Here is a 14,589-nt window from a genome sequence, read left to right as displayed (position 1 = left end):
TAAAGCTCTTTGGATAAAAGGCTGGACAGCCCTTTATCGGATCAGGTAGGAGAGACCATTGAGAACCTACAGTATTGGTATTATACGTGGAGGCGCCATTTACCATTTACAACAGTTCTTACCTAGATGGAAAGCTATGTTCCCTAGTTGACTTAAGGAAGCATTCAAAAGCTGTAGCTGCCTTGTTGTTGTTGGACACATGAAGGTACATGATCTAAGGAATACATTGAAAACAAACTGACAAACTAGATCTATTGACATGTCAAATGGTTATGTTTCACATAATTTCCACAAGCAAATTCTAAATAAACCACATTTCATGGGTGTCTACAGTATATGTGTACTGTATGCCAAATTAACAACTCATTCAATCATCAAATTACTCACCTTTCTTGAAAACCCATCAATACCTCCAAAAATCACAATACCATATCTGGAAATGTAAGTAACAGTAGAAGTAAATATACACTGTACAGAACAGTGGTGTAATGTAACAAGTTTTATATGTTGTATTTCTTATCAAATTGTTATGAGACATAGATCTATTCTAGGTGTAGTTAAGTGTAGCACAGTCAGAGTGCATTGTGGTATGGTATGATGCAGTACAATTTGCATTAATAATAATGGTATAATAGTATTTAATAATTGGGTCAGCAGTAGTATTTGTAATAGTGGTTGTTGTAGTAGCAGTAGAATTGATTGAAGTGTATGGCATGAGGCCAGTTACTATAGGCCTATCAGATTTGAGGTAATAGCCAGTTATACATGACATTTGTGTCACTTTTCCAAACTACAGACAAATAACTATTTGATTAAAATGGGCTGATCTAAGCTATCCAATCACTTAATTTAGGCCAATGTCCATACAAATTTATCATTGATGAATCTATCAATTAAATATCACCAAAAAGGGTAACACATTAACATGACAATACAGTTTGCTAACCTGATAAGCTTGTGATTAGTATCCACATGGACGAGTGAAAGAGGATGTGGTACAGAATACACCCTTCTCACCACACATCCAAGGTTTGACAGTCTTTGTATGCCTGTGGCATCAACCCGATGCATACACTCCACAACTCTGGTCCACTGCACTCTATGGCCTATGGTCCTAAGATGCCCTTTAACCATTCTGTAGCCTAGAGGTGAAGAAGATCGAGATGATCCCTTTTTAAGTCTATTGATAGTAAAGGCAATACAAATAACAAAAACATCTGCTTTCCTCAAAAGATTTCAGGACCTGCCTTGTTGAGATTATAGTTAAACAAAGTACCAACCTAAATCTGGTGAAGTTGTATTATTATTATTTTTATTGTACAGACCAAATTGTCCAGTTCATGGTCAGTCAGTTTACTGTATGTGTTTCTCACACTGAGTCCCCACTCTTGCATCCGTCGACGGATTGTACGCACCGATATCCCAAGCATTTTGGAAATACAAGGAACATTTAGATCCATTTCTATGAGCTCCTGGAGATGGTCCTTACATACATCCAGCTTTGGGCGTCCAGGCCCACAAGCTACTTCCTCCACTACAATGACAGTTCTCCTTCTGTCCATTTCTTCCCTTGTCAGACGGATCAGGTAGTTGAGACCACCAACAACCTATTGGTATTATGCAAAGGCTGTTATCGGTGGTTAAAACACATTGCATAGCAAATAGCTATTATTGACATCCAACATCAACACATTTTCCCCATAGTATGATGTACTATTTGGTTTCAGTATGCCACACATTGTTTCTAATGCAAAGAGCTATACAATTTCCCACTAACAGCCAAAGCAGGATTTCAAGCGTTATCCTAAATCAAACAATCCAACCTACCTCCTGCGGAAAGGCCATGTGGTCAGCAAGGGAGCTTATAAGAGCCATTTCATTAATGAGCATTAATTCTGCATATCTAAGATCCACTGGTTGTTGTTGAAGGTTGTGCAATTTTGTCCAAAGCCTCTGCAGTATTTCCCTACCTAGTGACACCTGTATCGGCAAAACATAATTTCATGAGAAATTGCGGAAATTCTCTTTTAATAAATATGTTGACCGTGTCAATTTCTATAACAACTTACCAAGTCATTTTGCTGCTGTTGCTGAGAAAACATCTCTCCAATTTCTTGTGAGAATCTATCAATATTAAGATGTGTTTGATTAGACTGTATACAACACAGCTGTGGTTACATTGACATTCTCTTGTCTGTATCTTTCAAGTAGCTATATCAGTGTTAATTAATGCATACATAAACCCATAGGCCTAGGGGAGAACGGGAAAAGATGAACCAGTGGGTCATTTGAACCACCCCCTTTATCTAGAAAACTAGAAAACTGTGTTGTCATTTGACCTTAAATCTAGTTAACATACATAATTGACATCGGGTGTGAAATTGGGAAGCACATGGGGAAAGTAGAAAACATTCTTTTACACAAAAAAACATCCACATTTTTGTTGACATTCAAAGTAAGATGTATACACATCAGGTAGCATTGTATTATATTATTATATTATTTATATTATATCAAAGCAAATTTACCCAGGTCTAAAAATGTATATCATACATATTGGTGATTTGCCTATGGATAAAACCATGTGAATAATTTAGCAAAGAAATTGTCTGAAATATTATTCTAGAACATTTTGACTAACATGGTGGCTGTGGGGTAAATTGAGCTAATTATCCTAATATCACTATTCATATTGTTTTATGTATTTGCTACTCAAATAATGCTGAATGACCTTTCATTTGTATATGAATATACTCATTTAACAGTAGTTTGCAATATTGTATTAACAATTGCAAATATTAAAAGGTTCTGATTTACAAAATATATTGAATTGGCTTTATATTGTTTAAATAACCGTTAATAACCGTTAAACGATATTAAATAAGACTATTTGCAAAAGGGAAAAGTGCTATCAAATTATTTTGGTTATTACATTTGTTCATGTTTAAACTTGAAAATTAAAATATCATGTGGGTCAACCCCTTGACATGGATCAACTTACCCCTAACCTGGAGCAAGTTGAGCCACAGGACCACTTTTTCTTAATAAGTCATATTTTTATGGACCTTTTTTTCAGTGGTGTGAAGTAACTAAGTACATTTACTTAAGTACTGTACTTAAGTAAAATGTTGAGGCATTTGTACTTTACTTGAGTATTTCCAATTTCCAATACTTTTACTTCTACTCCACTACATCTCAGAGGCAAATATTGTACTTTTGCTCCACTACATTTACTTGAAAACTTTAGTTACTAGTTACTTTTCAGATATAAATTATGATATTATGAAACACACATTAACCACTTTAGCCCTATTTTATACCTAGGCTATTTGAAAATAGCAGATCTACAAGCGTTGTGAGCTTGTAGATCTGCTATTTTCAAATATTTAGTACTTTTACTTTTGGTACTTTAAGTACATTTTGATGCCAATACTTTTGTACTTTTACTCAAGTAAATTTTGAATTCTGGACTTTTACTTGTAACAGAGTATTTTGATATTGCAGTATTGGTACTTTTACTTAAGTAGAGAATTTGAGTACTTTTTCCACCACCGACCTTTGTCATAGATGCTTACTCATAATTTAAATTGATAGATGACATTCTGAAATAAGGGTAGATGTTTAGATTTGACTTCGATCTCATTTAGCCTTGCTTCAAGGACAAGTGGCTCATCTTATCCCGTTCTCTCCTACACAGAATAGTAACACGGAATAGAATACTTTGTTTTCTGGATAATGAAATAATGCTAAATAGATACTTCATTGTAATGTTTACATGGTGTTTCCTGGCGTACATTCACGTCACAATTCATGGCTGTTCATTGTGATTCAATATTAATATGAATGTGACACTCCTGTTCTTGTTCAGCTTGAACAAGATGACCTGTGGCAGAAATCCAATAACTATTGTATATTTAACCTCGCGTCATCAGGAGCCTGGTATTCGTTCTAAAACTAGCCGTGTGATCTGGTTTAGGGAAAAGGAAATAAATAATCGTGGTTCCGGTAGTGGGTGCCGGTTGGCGTCACATTGTTTTTGATCCCCACATAATGTGACTCAATGAGTTAGTCTCGCTACGAGTTAGAATAAAAGATGAACATACCAACGATTATTATACCAAAAGAAACGAAACGATTATACCAAAACAAGTTTAAACAAGTTTTAAACTAGGGGACTCATTTTAAAGGTGCACGGCGCTAGTGGTTCCGGTCATTGGTTCCGGCCACCTGATGACGTAAAGTTATTTCTGCTCCGACCAGATCAAAAACCCTATAATGGTATCAATCCCAGGCTTTGATTGAATACTTTATTAGCAGTTTGCAGACAAAAGCACAGGAAAGTGCAGTTCAATACAAGCTCAACTAAGAGGATTTAAAACCAAAGAAAGCCTATGGCTTTGTTTCCATTGGAGTCCTTTGTACTCAATTCATAGACATTTAAAGGCTACTGTATATCAGTGGTCCTCAACCTGTGGGTTTGGACCCACATGATTTTGGGGAAATCCCCAGATGACAAGTTACAATAAGGAATTTTAATATACCTGATAAAAGACCATTACTGCATAGAAATAATGTAAATAGCTGATCTACAAGCTCACACCTCACAATATTTATCTGTGTAATTGAGACAAACTAAATGTAATGCCTCAACTCCTACCACCCCAAGTGCTTGTCAGGGTGGGGTGGGGAACAAGGAACATGGCATTTTATCTGGGTAAGAACTGTTGAAAATGGTGCCTCCATGCATACCAAAACTGTAGATTCTCAAATGGTCTCTCCTACCTGATCCGACAAGGGCTGGACAGCCCTTTACAATGTGTATGGCTGACCACCAGCCAGATGGCTGACCATCTGGCTTCAGACTATCACTACACCCACATGAATGATGGTAGTGTCATTAAAGGCAGACAAGACATCTCAGTAAAGTGCCAAGTAGAGGCAAGCACTTTGTTTATTGTAAGGGTTCAGATTTGCACTCATTTTAATTATGTTTAACTGCATCAACAAAAATAATGTACAACTGTATTCTGGTATATTGATCGTCTGATAGTACCTTGGATGTTTCAAGTGAATACTGTCTTAACAATGTTTAAGGGATAGTTCACCCGCAAAATTCATCTTTTTCCTATCGATTAGTCAACCCATGAGACGTATTTTTTGTTTGTCGCATTCCTAAGCCAATAATTTGATGACCGGCAGCAGACAAGTAGGCAGCGGTTCCAGTAGGAGACACAAAGGACTCTTTGTCTCCTACCGGAACCACTGCCTACTGGTCTGCTGGGCAACAAATTATTGGCCTAGGAATGTGACAAAAACAAAAGAATATCCATTAATTCAAGTCTCCATGGGGTGACTAATCGATAGAGGAAAAAAAATAAGTCAAAGAAGTAATTTTGCGGGCGAACTATCCCTTCAACTGAATATCCTCTGGCTCAAGTATAGACACAAAAAAAAAACATGGCTCATACAGCCTTTTCTTCTGTGACCTTATGATCTGTGCAAACTAGGGGTAATTATGTACGCAAGAAAAGTTCATGTACAATGTTGTATTGAGAGCATCTCTGCAGGAATAAAGGAATTGAGTTGTTGTATGTTTAGCAATCTAAACATGACCAAAACTTGTGTCGTGAGTTGAAATGCAGCGCTCCATGTGCTCACAGAAGCCCTCATAGGTTTGGAAATGGCCTGGTACACGAAGGGTTTGGAAGCATGTTGAGGCTTTTAAATATAGTCCCCTCTTTAAATATAGTCCCCTCCCGACATCGACCCTCATTCTGGGTAAAGGGATTTCACATCCCACCCAGAACTTCACCAGCTGTCGGAGCGTCTCTGGAGCGGCTGAAAAATTGAATGGTATATTAATTCAATATATTAATTTCTTCATTAATTAGTTAGTTGTGAACTTGTTTTCCTGAGTCGATTCTATATTTGTTGTACCTGTCTCGATAAATCTGCGGAGAAATCCTGTTGTCCTGTCCCTGAGGTGCTGGGGGTAATCGTCATTGTCACTATCACCATCATCTGCCAACCCTGCTCCGCCTGGCCAGACTATGTTGCTGAGGAGTTCCTGGCAAGGAAATTAGTAACACAAGAAAAATGTATTGATCAATTTTTTTAACAACATAATCATAATTGCTGGCTTTGTAAAAGCCTAAAAGTCTCTGTAATGTTTTCTGCCTGAACCAGAATGCCACTGCAGATGGAAATGGATTAGCATAATAACAGACCCAAATACAGGGTTTATATCTGTATTTTGTTAACAGGTTAACACAGTTCCAGAGACTCACAATTTGATGTATACAGTAAAACAGAACAGTAGTCATACAATTGCTTGGTCAGTGGGATCATTCCATTTTTTACAACGGTTTAAGACTTTAAGTCATTTACTTAACATTAATATTGCTTGTGCAAGACCGCGAAAGAACCGAGTGGACCCTTTCAGTCACTTGAAAATCAGACAAAACAGGCAAATGATTGCCTAAACTTGGTACATACCAGGGCACTGGGTGCAACATCGGCACTCCGTGGGAATAGCAGTGGAACTGTATCTGGTCTCCCTGTAAGCAGCTGAAGGACTTTGGTGTCTTTAAGGCCTCTCCTGATTTGTTTGATCTGTGTCTGTCTACGCCAAATCACCTTAACACAAACAGCATAAAATGACACATTATCCTTACCTGAAAGAACAATTCATAAGTCATAATTGGAACAATTACTACTACAGAGGCTAGTCTCTGCCTTTGAAATACTACCAATATGCAATAGATGTTGGTGTGAGAGAGATTCAGTGGATAACTGTAGTACTGTGCCAGGTCTTTAGAGGGTAGCATACCCGTTTCAGGTTCAGTGTCCACTTGCTTCTGGAAACCTACTACAGTTATGCACAAACCCTATTGTTGCCATTAGGCCATGATGGCTTCTTACCTCACGCTGTAGCAGTGCTTGTAACATCCAACTTCGGTTGGTTGAGCTTAAAGGAGGTAGATCCCAGGACTCCCGAGCAAGTCTGTTGACGTCATCCGTCTCCTCCTCAGTCAGGTCTTCATGTCCGTCAAGCTTTAAGACACATAGAAACCGTGGATTAACTTCATCACAAAATGGCAAGATACGGGTGTACTCCAATCACACAGAATAACAGTACTCGTTTCAAATTTCTTGTAGACTAGAAGATGCTTGACTAGAAGATGAAATGATTAATGCAGACACTTTACTTTACTTGGGTCAAATTTACCTTTTGGAGGGTGGATCTTACTTGAAGATCTGCCACATCTGCTAGTTCTATTGTAGCAGTGTCCCTGTCATTATGCACTACAAGATGGATTACTGCGTTGCTCAGCCCATAGAGCTGTGGCCCTTCGTGCAGGAAGCAATGGCCAATTATTCTCCCTGCCACCACGAACAGGTCGCTGTCCACCAAGAGCCCCAGCGTGGAGGGGATGAGGTGATCCTCTTCCCCTTCAAACAGTAGGCTGATGTCAGCCACACCTGAGGAATTAAACAAAAACAAGAGCAAGACACTGACAGTTTCACAACATTTTACAGTTGCTGTGACACTAGTTGTTAAAAACAGATATATACATACCACTGTCGAAGTTAAACCCGGATTGCAGTTTCGACATCGCCAAGCTCAAGAAGTTGCGATTCACACCAATTCCCACCGCTTGATCGCCTGAAAGAAATACTAAAAAGTAAACATTTACATTACACTGAATCAGAAAAACAAGCCGACTACATCTGCATAAAACAATGAAGAGAGGGAAATTAAGGGTCTATGGAGTTACCATGTAATGTGAAATGCAAGGGTCTCGCCCAGTCAACACCTACTCCTTTGTAAAAGGATATGATGATACTGGTTTGAGACTGCTGATCCTCACAGATATCCAAGCTTGCTTTGAGTGGGCACTCATCTTGCTTCTTTTCAAGGAAGTCCATCCTGAAGAATGCAGCAGCCTTTTGGGGGTCGGTTTCCATTTTCCAACGATCTAAAACATTGACACAGCATTATACATCTTTGAGACAAAATTATACATATTTGGATATTACAAGTAGTAATTGAAAATGTGCTGTACTGTACATGCAATAAAGCTATAAATCTAAATTCAATGAAAGTCAGTATAGGCATATTCTGAGGAGCCATGGAAGTGCAGTGTCATGATAAGTTTATTGTACAAGTGGTTCTTGAGGGGATTCATCCACACGATAACCCGGCTAATGCTGGGTGCCAAAACTTGAACAAGCCGAGTGACGCATTGTCATAGTGCAATAATCACACAGCAATGCCAGGCAAGCTGATAATAGGGCACATACAGCCATGGTTTCTGCTTGTGTATGAGCAAGACCAAACAGTTCACTCACCCATATTTGTTGTCAAACAAGATGGTCCAGCCTCCCCCTCTGCTGCTGGGTTTTCGCAACAACTTGGTCTCCCATGGTCCTGCTGCTCAGGTAACCTAGGCACCATGTTTTCTGCTTATGTAGAATAGCGGAAGCATATACAGAACATTAGAATATGCACTACTAAAAAAGATAAGCACTACTAAAAAAGATAATAAAGAACAACTTCAACACAAACAAGTTCAATACTCACCCATATTTGTCTTCAAATGCGATGGGCCGGCCTTCTCTGCGCCCCGAATTGCTGCTGGGGTTTGATGCGAAGTTGGTCTCCGATGCTCCTTCTGCTCAGCCGGTGTATCTGTAGGGATTTCCTCGACGTCTGAATAACCTTCGCCACCCTGCTCAGATTCCTTGTAAAAATAGTAAAATAATGGGGTGACACAAACTATATTGACTTACACAACTTTTTTAGCAACAGTGGGTCTTCATCAAAGACCCACTGAAAGTGATACTTACAGAAAAACAGGTATCTACATGGGCTGCAAGAAGCTGAAGAGGCATTGTAACGCCACAAACTCTGCAGATGGATTTGGGCATCTTGCTGAATTCATGAGCATCAGGAGAAAGTGGGAAGGTATCCAACTTGTCTTGGATTGGAACAATGTAGAGCACATCTTTTCCATTGCTGCTATTTGTCTTCAGATATCGGGCTGTATATCTCTGTGAGGCCATCAGAACGATGAGCCTCTGTTGTCCACTTCGTCCTTGATTCAAAAAGTACGTTTTCAAAATGAGGACAAATGATGAGAGAATATACTGGGAGAGCAACAGCTTAGTTAAAGGGGTATAGCTCTATAGCAACCATTGCTACAGAGTGATGGTTCAGTAACAGGAATGTATTGCCACATTTCTCCAGCTCAAACAGAAAATGCATGATTAGGTCACAATTACCATCCAATCAGGACAGAACTCAGAGAAGATAAACAAACAAGTGATATTGGATGTGAACCTTTTTTTGGAACCCTATAGACTTGAAGCTGAAAAATAAGTCTCTCCTGATTGAATGAAATTGGCGACCCACCCGATAATGTCAATCGATGCACACAAGATAAAGCTGCTATCCTCAACCCTACAGAGTGTAAAGGGCCATGAAATAACGAGAATGTTGTGAGATAAACAATGATTAACAATAATGTTCTGTAAACAGATTCAAAGTCAGTGTGTTTTGAGAGTGATGCCCTATAAATTCAGATGGATTAAGATCGGCGGTTAGTCTTTTTTGTTGTTAATCAAATCGCTCTGAAAGTGATGCCAACATCATTCACCACTGTCGTGGTTCTTATTGTTGTGGACTCTGTAATCCACTTGAGCTAGAATGCTTTTTAAAATGCTATAGTCATTCCTGGTGTGGACTGCCCTAGTCAGTGAATGAGTGGTATGGGCTTAATTATTGAAAACCATAAATAGTAAGTAAAATAAGTGTGCCGTTTGTTTACTCTTACCTGTAGCTTTATGCAACATCCAGCCTCCTGTGATAGACTTCATCTTGGGATATTCCTCCTCTAGAGCTCTCTCAATCTACATATGAACATAACAGCAGATATTACTTTAATATGCAGCTGGCTCAAACTCAGTCTATCCATGTTAAATATGTTTATAGATGAAAAATTCAGTACCCAAACAAACACAAAAGTATAGACTATGGTACCTCATCTTGGTCAGCAGTAATAGGTAATGCAATTATCCTTCTGCCAAGCCCTGCCTGTAAGAGTTTCATTTCATCCACTGGGGTTGTGTTGGTAGTCTCTGGCAAAAGGCAGAACTTGAACTCCACAGTTTTTGTGGAAGCGACAGCAGGGGCCAGACGAGGAGCAGCGGATCTCCTACCTCTGCCAGTCCTTGTAGGAGATGGTCTGGAAAGAAAACATGTTGGCGCAAATTGTTCAAATGGCTGGATACAAGTGTATCCTGAGTGTTATACTGTATACACTACCTAGAAATGTATACACACAATTACTTATTTTCCTTGTTTCTATCTTTCTCCATTCTCTGAAACAAATGCAAATACAAATGATGGGAGCTTTTTTTTTTTTTACCCCTGTAAACCTGTGATGTGACAATACATTTTTATATGAATGCGACTAAAGGAATCAGTTTCGTTGGTTTGCTCATAAATACATTTGTACACACCTAAAGTTAAATACAGTAATGCAAGCATATAAATGCACAGAATGCCTCCTTTCCAAAATATGACAGCTATAACCATTTACTTGAATATCCTCAATATGTACAGACAATTAGAGAACTGCATTGGAATATTACCGATGCAATTCTGTTTGCAGTGCTTGCCGGACACTGGAACTAGGTCTGATCTGAAGATTTCCTGAAGACTGCACCACAGGCTGAGCAGCTGGTCTGCTGTGGACCTGTGGCTGCAGTGTGTTCAAATAGGCCATGTAGTTGCGTACTGCATTGTCATATCCCTGAGGATTAGAAAAAATAATACATTATTCTTCCCTCAATGTACGGTCATAAGCTATGGTCCCTATAAACATTTCATATAGCTTATAATGTCTGGTAGTGATGGATAATCAAGATTGCAGTAAGAGACAAAGTTTAACATATACAGTAAATGAAAACAGATTCATATTTTAACAAATTAAAACGTGCACATGGGTAGTTAATAGCTACAGTTACAGTGTTCATAGAACAATTAATGCAATGCATAACAGTCCAATTAATGCAATGCATAACAGTCCACGCTTTCTCAACACAAGTCTTCTACATTCAAATAGAACATTGATTTGTTTTCTGTATAATGAAATAATGCTAATAGTAATGCAATTGTAATGTTTACTTGATGTTACAAGTTCCCCACACAGCTAATTGCAGTGGTGGAAAAAGTTGTCAAATGTTTTACTTGAGTAAAAGTATTAATACTGCAATGTAGAAATTACAAGTAAAAGTCACTTGTGTAAAAGTACAAAAGTATTGGCTAATAAATATACTTAAAAGTACGTAAGTAAAAGTACTCATTGTGCAGAATATCCCATTTCACAAGTTCAAAATCTATTTGAATCATGCATTGTGAGCTTGTAGATCGGCCATTTTCAAATAGCCTAAATGCATAGGGCTGAAGTGGTTAATGTAGGTTATGTAATGATAATCAAAATCCACAGATTAACTAGGAACTAAGGTAATCACAAGTACAGTCTGTTTCCATGTTCGTTTCACAGAGAAGACTTGAGTTTTCCCTCGCACTTGGGTCGGCCATTAGAGATTGAATGAAAACATCTAGTATTCAGTGGTGTAAAGTAACTAAGTACATTTACTTAAGTACTGTATTTAAGTTAAATGTTGAGGCATTTGTACTTTACTTGAGTATTTCCAATTTCCAATACTTTTACTCCACTACATCTCAGAGGCAAATATTGTACTTTTACTCCACTACATTTACTTGAAAACTTTAGTTACTAGTTACTTTTCAGATATAAATTATGATATTATGAAACACACATTAACACCACTTTAGCCCTATTTTATACCTAAGCTATTTGAAAATAGCAGATCTACAAGCGTTGTGAGCTTGTAGATCTGCTATTTTCAAATATTTAGTACTTTTACTTTTGGTACTTTAAGTACATTTTGATGCCAATACTTTTGTACTTTTACTCAAGTAAATTTTGAATTCTGGACTTTTACTTGTAACAGAGTATTTTTATATTGCAGTATTGGTACTTTTACTTAAGTAGAGAATGCGAGTACTTTTTCCACCACTGCTAGTATTAAACAAAACTAAATAAAAAGTAGCTAAGCTCGACCGTGGCACCGGCCGTTTATGATTTCGTTCGAACTGCTTGACCACAGCAAGATTATAACTTTATTTGAAACGTTTAACTAATGGAAACACTTACTTCTTGTTGTTGTTGTTGTTGGTCAGACATACCGCACGTCGCTCCGGACAAACAATGTGAGACTCTCGACTCGCCACCATTTTGAACACTATGCTCCTCCCCTCTCTGCTCACATAGCAGTCAACGTGCAGCGCCACTCTGTGGTGAAATGATATATGCCCTTGGAGAATGTCTTTGTGGCGTGTGTGCATAATATAAATGCGTTTCTATTTGATTTAATATATAAAAAATAATGGATTAGCCATGTCTCGCCATTGACTGATTGTTTTAAGACAAGATATCGCCTTGCACTCATCCTTTGTGCTCATGCATTGAGTACAAAGGACCCCAATGGAAACATAGGCTTTCTTGAGTTTAAAATCCTCTTAGCAAAGTATTGAACTGTACTTTCCTGTGGTTTTTTTTTTTCAAACTGCTCATAAAGTATTCAATCAAATCAATTCAATGAATCAATGGATATATGGCTAAACTTAAAGCCTAGATCTTTTTCACCAAAGCAACATGGCAACCCCGTTTGCCTACCGATGTAATTAGTATCAGAATCAGAATCAGAATCAGAATCAGAATCGGTTTTATTGTCACATCACAGGTTTACAAGGTAAAAAAGTGGGTGAAATTCTTTTTTGTACATCGTTCCCATCGCAACGTTAGTTTCCATAGAAAGAAGAGGGGGGGGGGAGAAGAAGAGGGTGGGGGGCAAGTGGGAAGGAGATCAAAACAAGAGAGCAACAGTAGGCAGTTTTATGAACTGTCTACAGCCCAGCTCACCGACCGATAGACAAAAATGGTACCATCTTATAATCAGCATCAGTGAGGAACAATTATATGATGCTACGTTGAAAATGGATGAAGTCTGTGTGTGTGCGTGTGTGTGCGTGCGTGCGTGCGTGTGTGTGTGTGTGTGTGTGTGTGTGTGTGTGTGTGTGTGTGTGTGTGTGTGTGTGTGTGTGTGTGTGTGTGTGTGCGCGCGGGCGTGCGTGCATGCGTGCGTGGGGTTTGAATCTACCCAGAGCCTTCTAGAATCTACCGATACGATACAGACCAATCAGAGTCCACAAGCGAATGACGTAGCCACTTTCAAACACTTGGCCTGGGAATAACGTTAGATCCAATCGGCAAGAAGTCATTCCTACTGTCAACCTGTCTTGTACAGTCAGTCGCTGTCATTGAGTCTGCAGTTCTCGTTATTGTAAGTCATTAAGTCAATCATTGTTTGTTATATCATTGTAATTGAATTAATAGCTTAATTAAAATGATTATACCAATGCTTATACTGAATACAACAAACTTATTTTTTAGAAACATCGTGTTTTTGTCACTTTCAGAACTCAACGGTTCAGAAATCAACTCAACGGTCAGAGATGGCCCGGCGTCTCGGCAATGGATTGCCACTAAGTTAGTATATTGTTGTTTTTCTAACTTGATATTTATAAACATTTTTAATACTCAGGGCTTATGCTTTAAGCTAAAATGTAATCCTTCTTTGTGCAATAACTGGCGTTTAAAGTGCCAACAGTTGGAAATACTCATTATGCAGAATGTCACATTTCACACGTTTTAAAATGTATACAAATCTTTTGAAAATAGCAGATCTTCAAGCTCACAGGCGTTGCATCGCGACGCGAGCATTGTGGTCCTTTTTAATTGAACATAACAACTCTTTGTCTGGCCTTGTTCCTTCATTTTCCATTTTTTCCTGTAAAAACAAGCCCAAATATTGCATGTAATATGGTTATGTGGTGGAAAAAGTACTCAAATGTTTTACTTAAGTAAAAGTATCAATACTGCAATGTAGATGTACTCTGTTACAAGTAAGAGTCTGGAATTCAAATTTGTATTGAGTAAAAGTACAAAAGTATTGGCATCAAAAGTAAAAGTACTAAAATGTTTGAAAATAGCAGATCTACAAGCTTGCATTGTGAGCTTGTAGATCAGCTATTTTCAAATAGCCTAGGTATAAAATAGGGCTAAAGTGGTTAATGTATGTTTTGTTTTATAATGTAATAATGTATATCTGCAAGACTGCAAAGTAACTAGTAACTAAAGATTTCAAATAATTGTAGTGGAGTAAAAGTACAATATTTGCCTCTGAGATGTAGTGGAGTAGAAGTAAAAGTATAGACAATGGGAAATACTCCAGTAAAGTAAAAGTACCTCAAAATTGTACTGAAATGTTTTACTTAAGTAAAAGTATCAATACTGCAATATAGATGTACTCTGTTATAAGTAAGAGTCTGGATGGAATTCAAAATGTAATTGAGTAAAAGTACAAAAGTATTGGCATCAAAAGTAAAAGTACAAAAATGTTTGAAAATACCAGATCTACAAGCTTGCATTGTGA

At 38.0% G+C, this 14,589-nt stretch overlaps 1 protein-coding gene across 2 annotated transcripts; it reads right to left on the bottom strand.

Moving 5' to 3' along the window:
- Nucleotides 1-4,983: 4,983 nt before the first annotated feature.
- Nucleotides 4,984-10,811, bottom strand: LOC308095748 (uncharacterized protein). 2 transcript variants are annotated; one of them, XM_080442788.1, is made up of 13 exons: nt 10,657-10,811; nt 10,043-10,247; nt 9,837-9,912; nt 8,851-9,098; nt 8,585-8,744; nt 8,353-8,463; nt 7,779-7,979; nt 7,580-7,678; nt 7,229-7,482; nt 6,922-7,053; nt 6,496-6,636; nt 5,938-6,067; nt 4,984-5,838 (listed from the first exon to the last, which is right to left on the bottom strand). In XM_080442788.1, the coding sequence occupies exons 1-13, from the start codon at nt 10,788-10,790 to the stop codon at nt 5,603-5,605; spliced, it is 2,127 nt and encodes a 708-aa protein (XP_080298914.1). In that variant the 5' UTR covers nt 10,791-10,811; the 3' UTR covers nt 4,984-5,602. The 2 variants fall into 2 exon arrangements, with proteins under 2 accessions (XP_080298914.1, XP_080298915.1); XM_080442789.1 differs by having other exon boundaries at nt 7,580-7,666.
- Between the last annotated feature and the right edge of the window lie 3,778 nt (nt 10,812-14,589).

The sequence above is a fragment of the Gymnoscopelus braueri genome (assembly GCF_963280865.1).
Source record: "Gymnoscopelus braueri genome assembly, chromosome: 11".
NCBI classification, from domain to species: domain Eukaryota; kingdom Metazoa; phylum Chordata; class Actinopteri; order Myctophiformes; family Myctophidae; genus Gymnoscopelus; species Gymnoscopelus braueri.
Note: the sequence above shows the minus strand (reverse complement) of the source record. Positions and strands in the feature narration are given on the sequence as shown.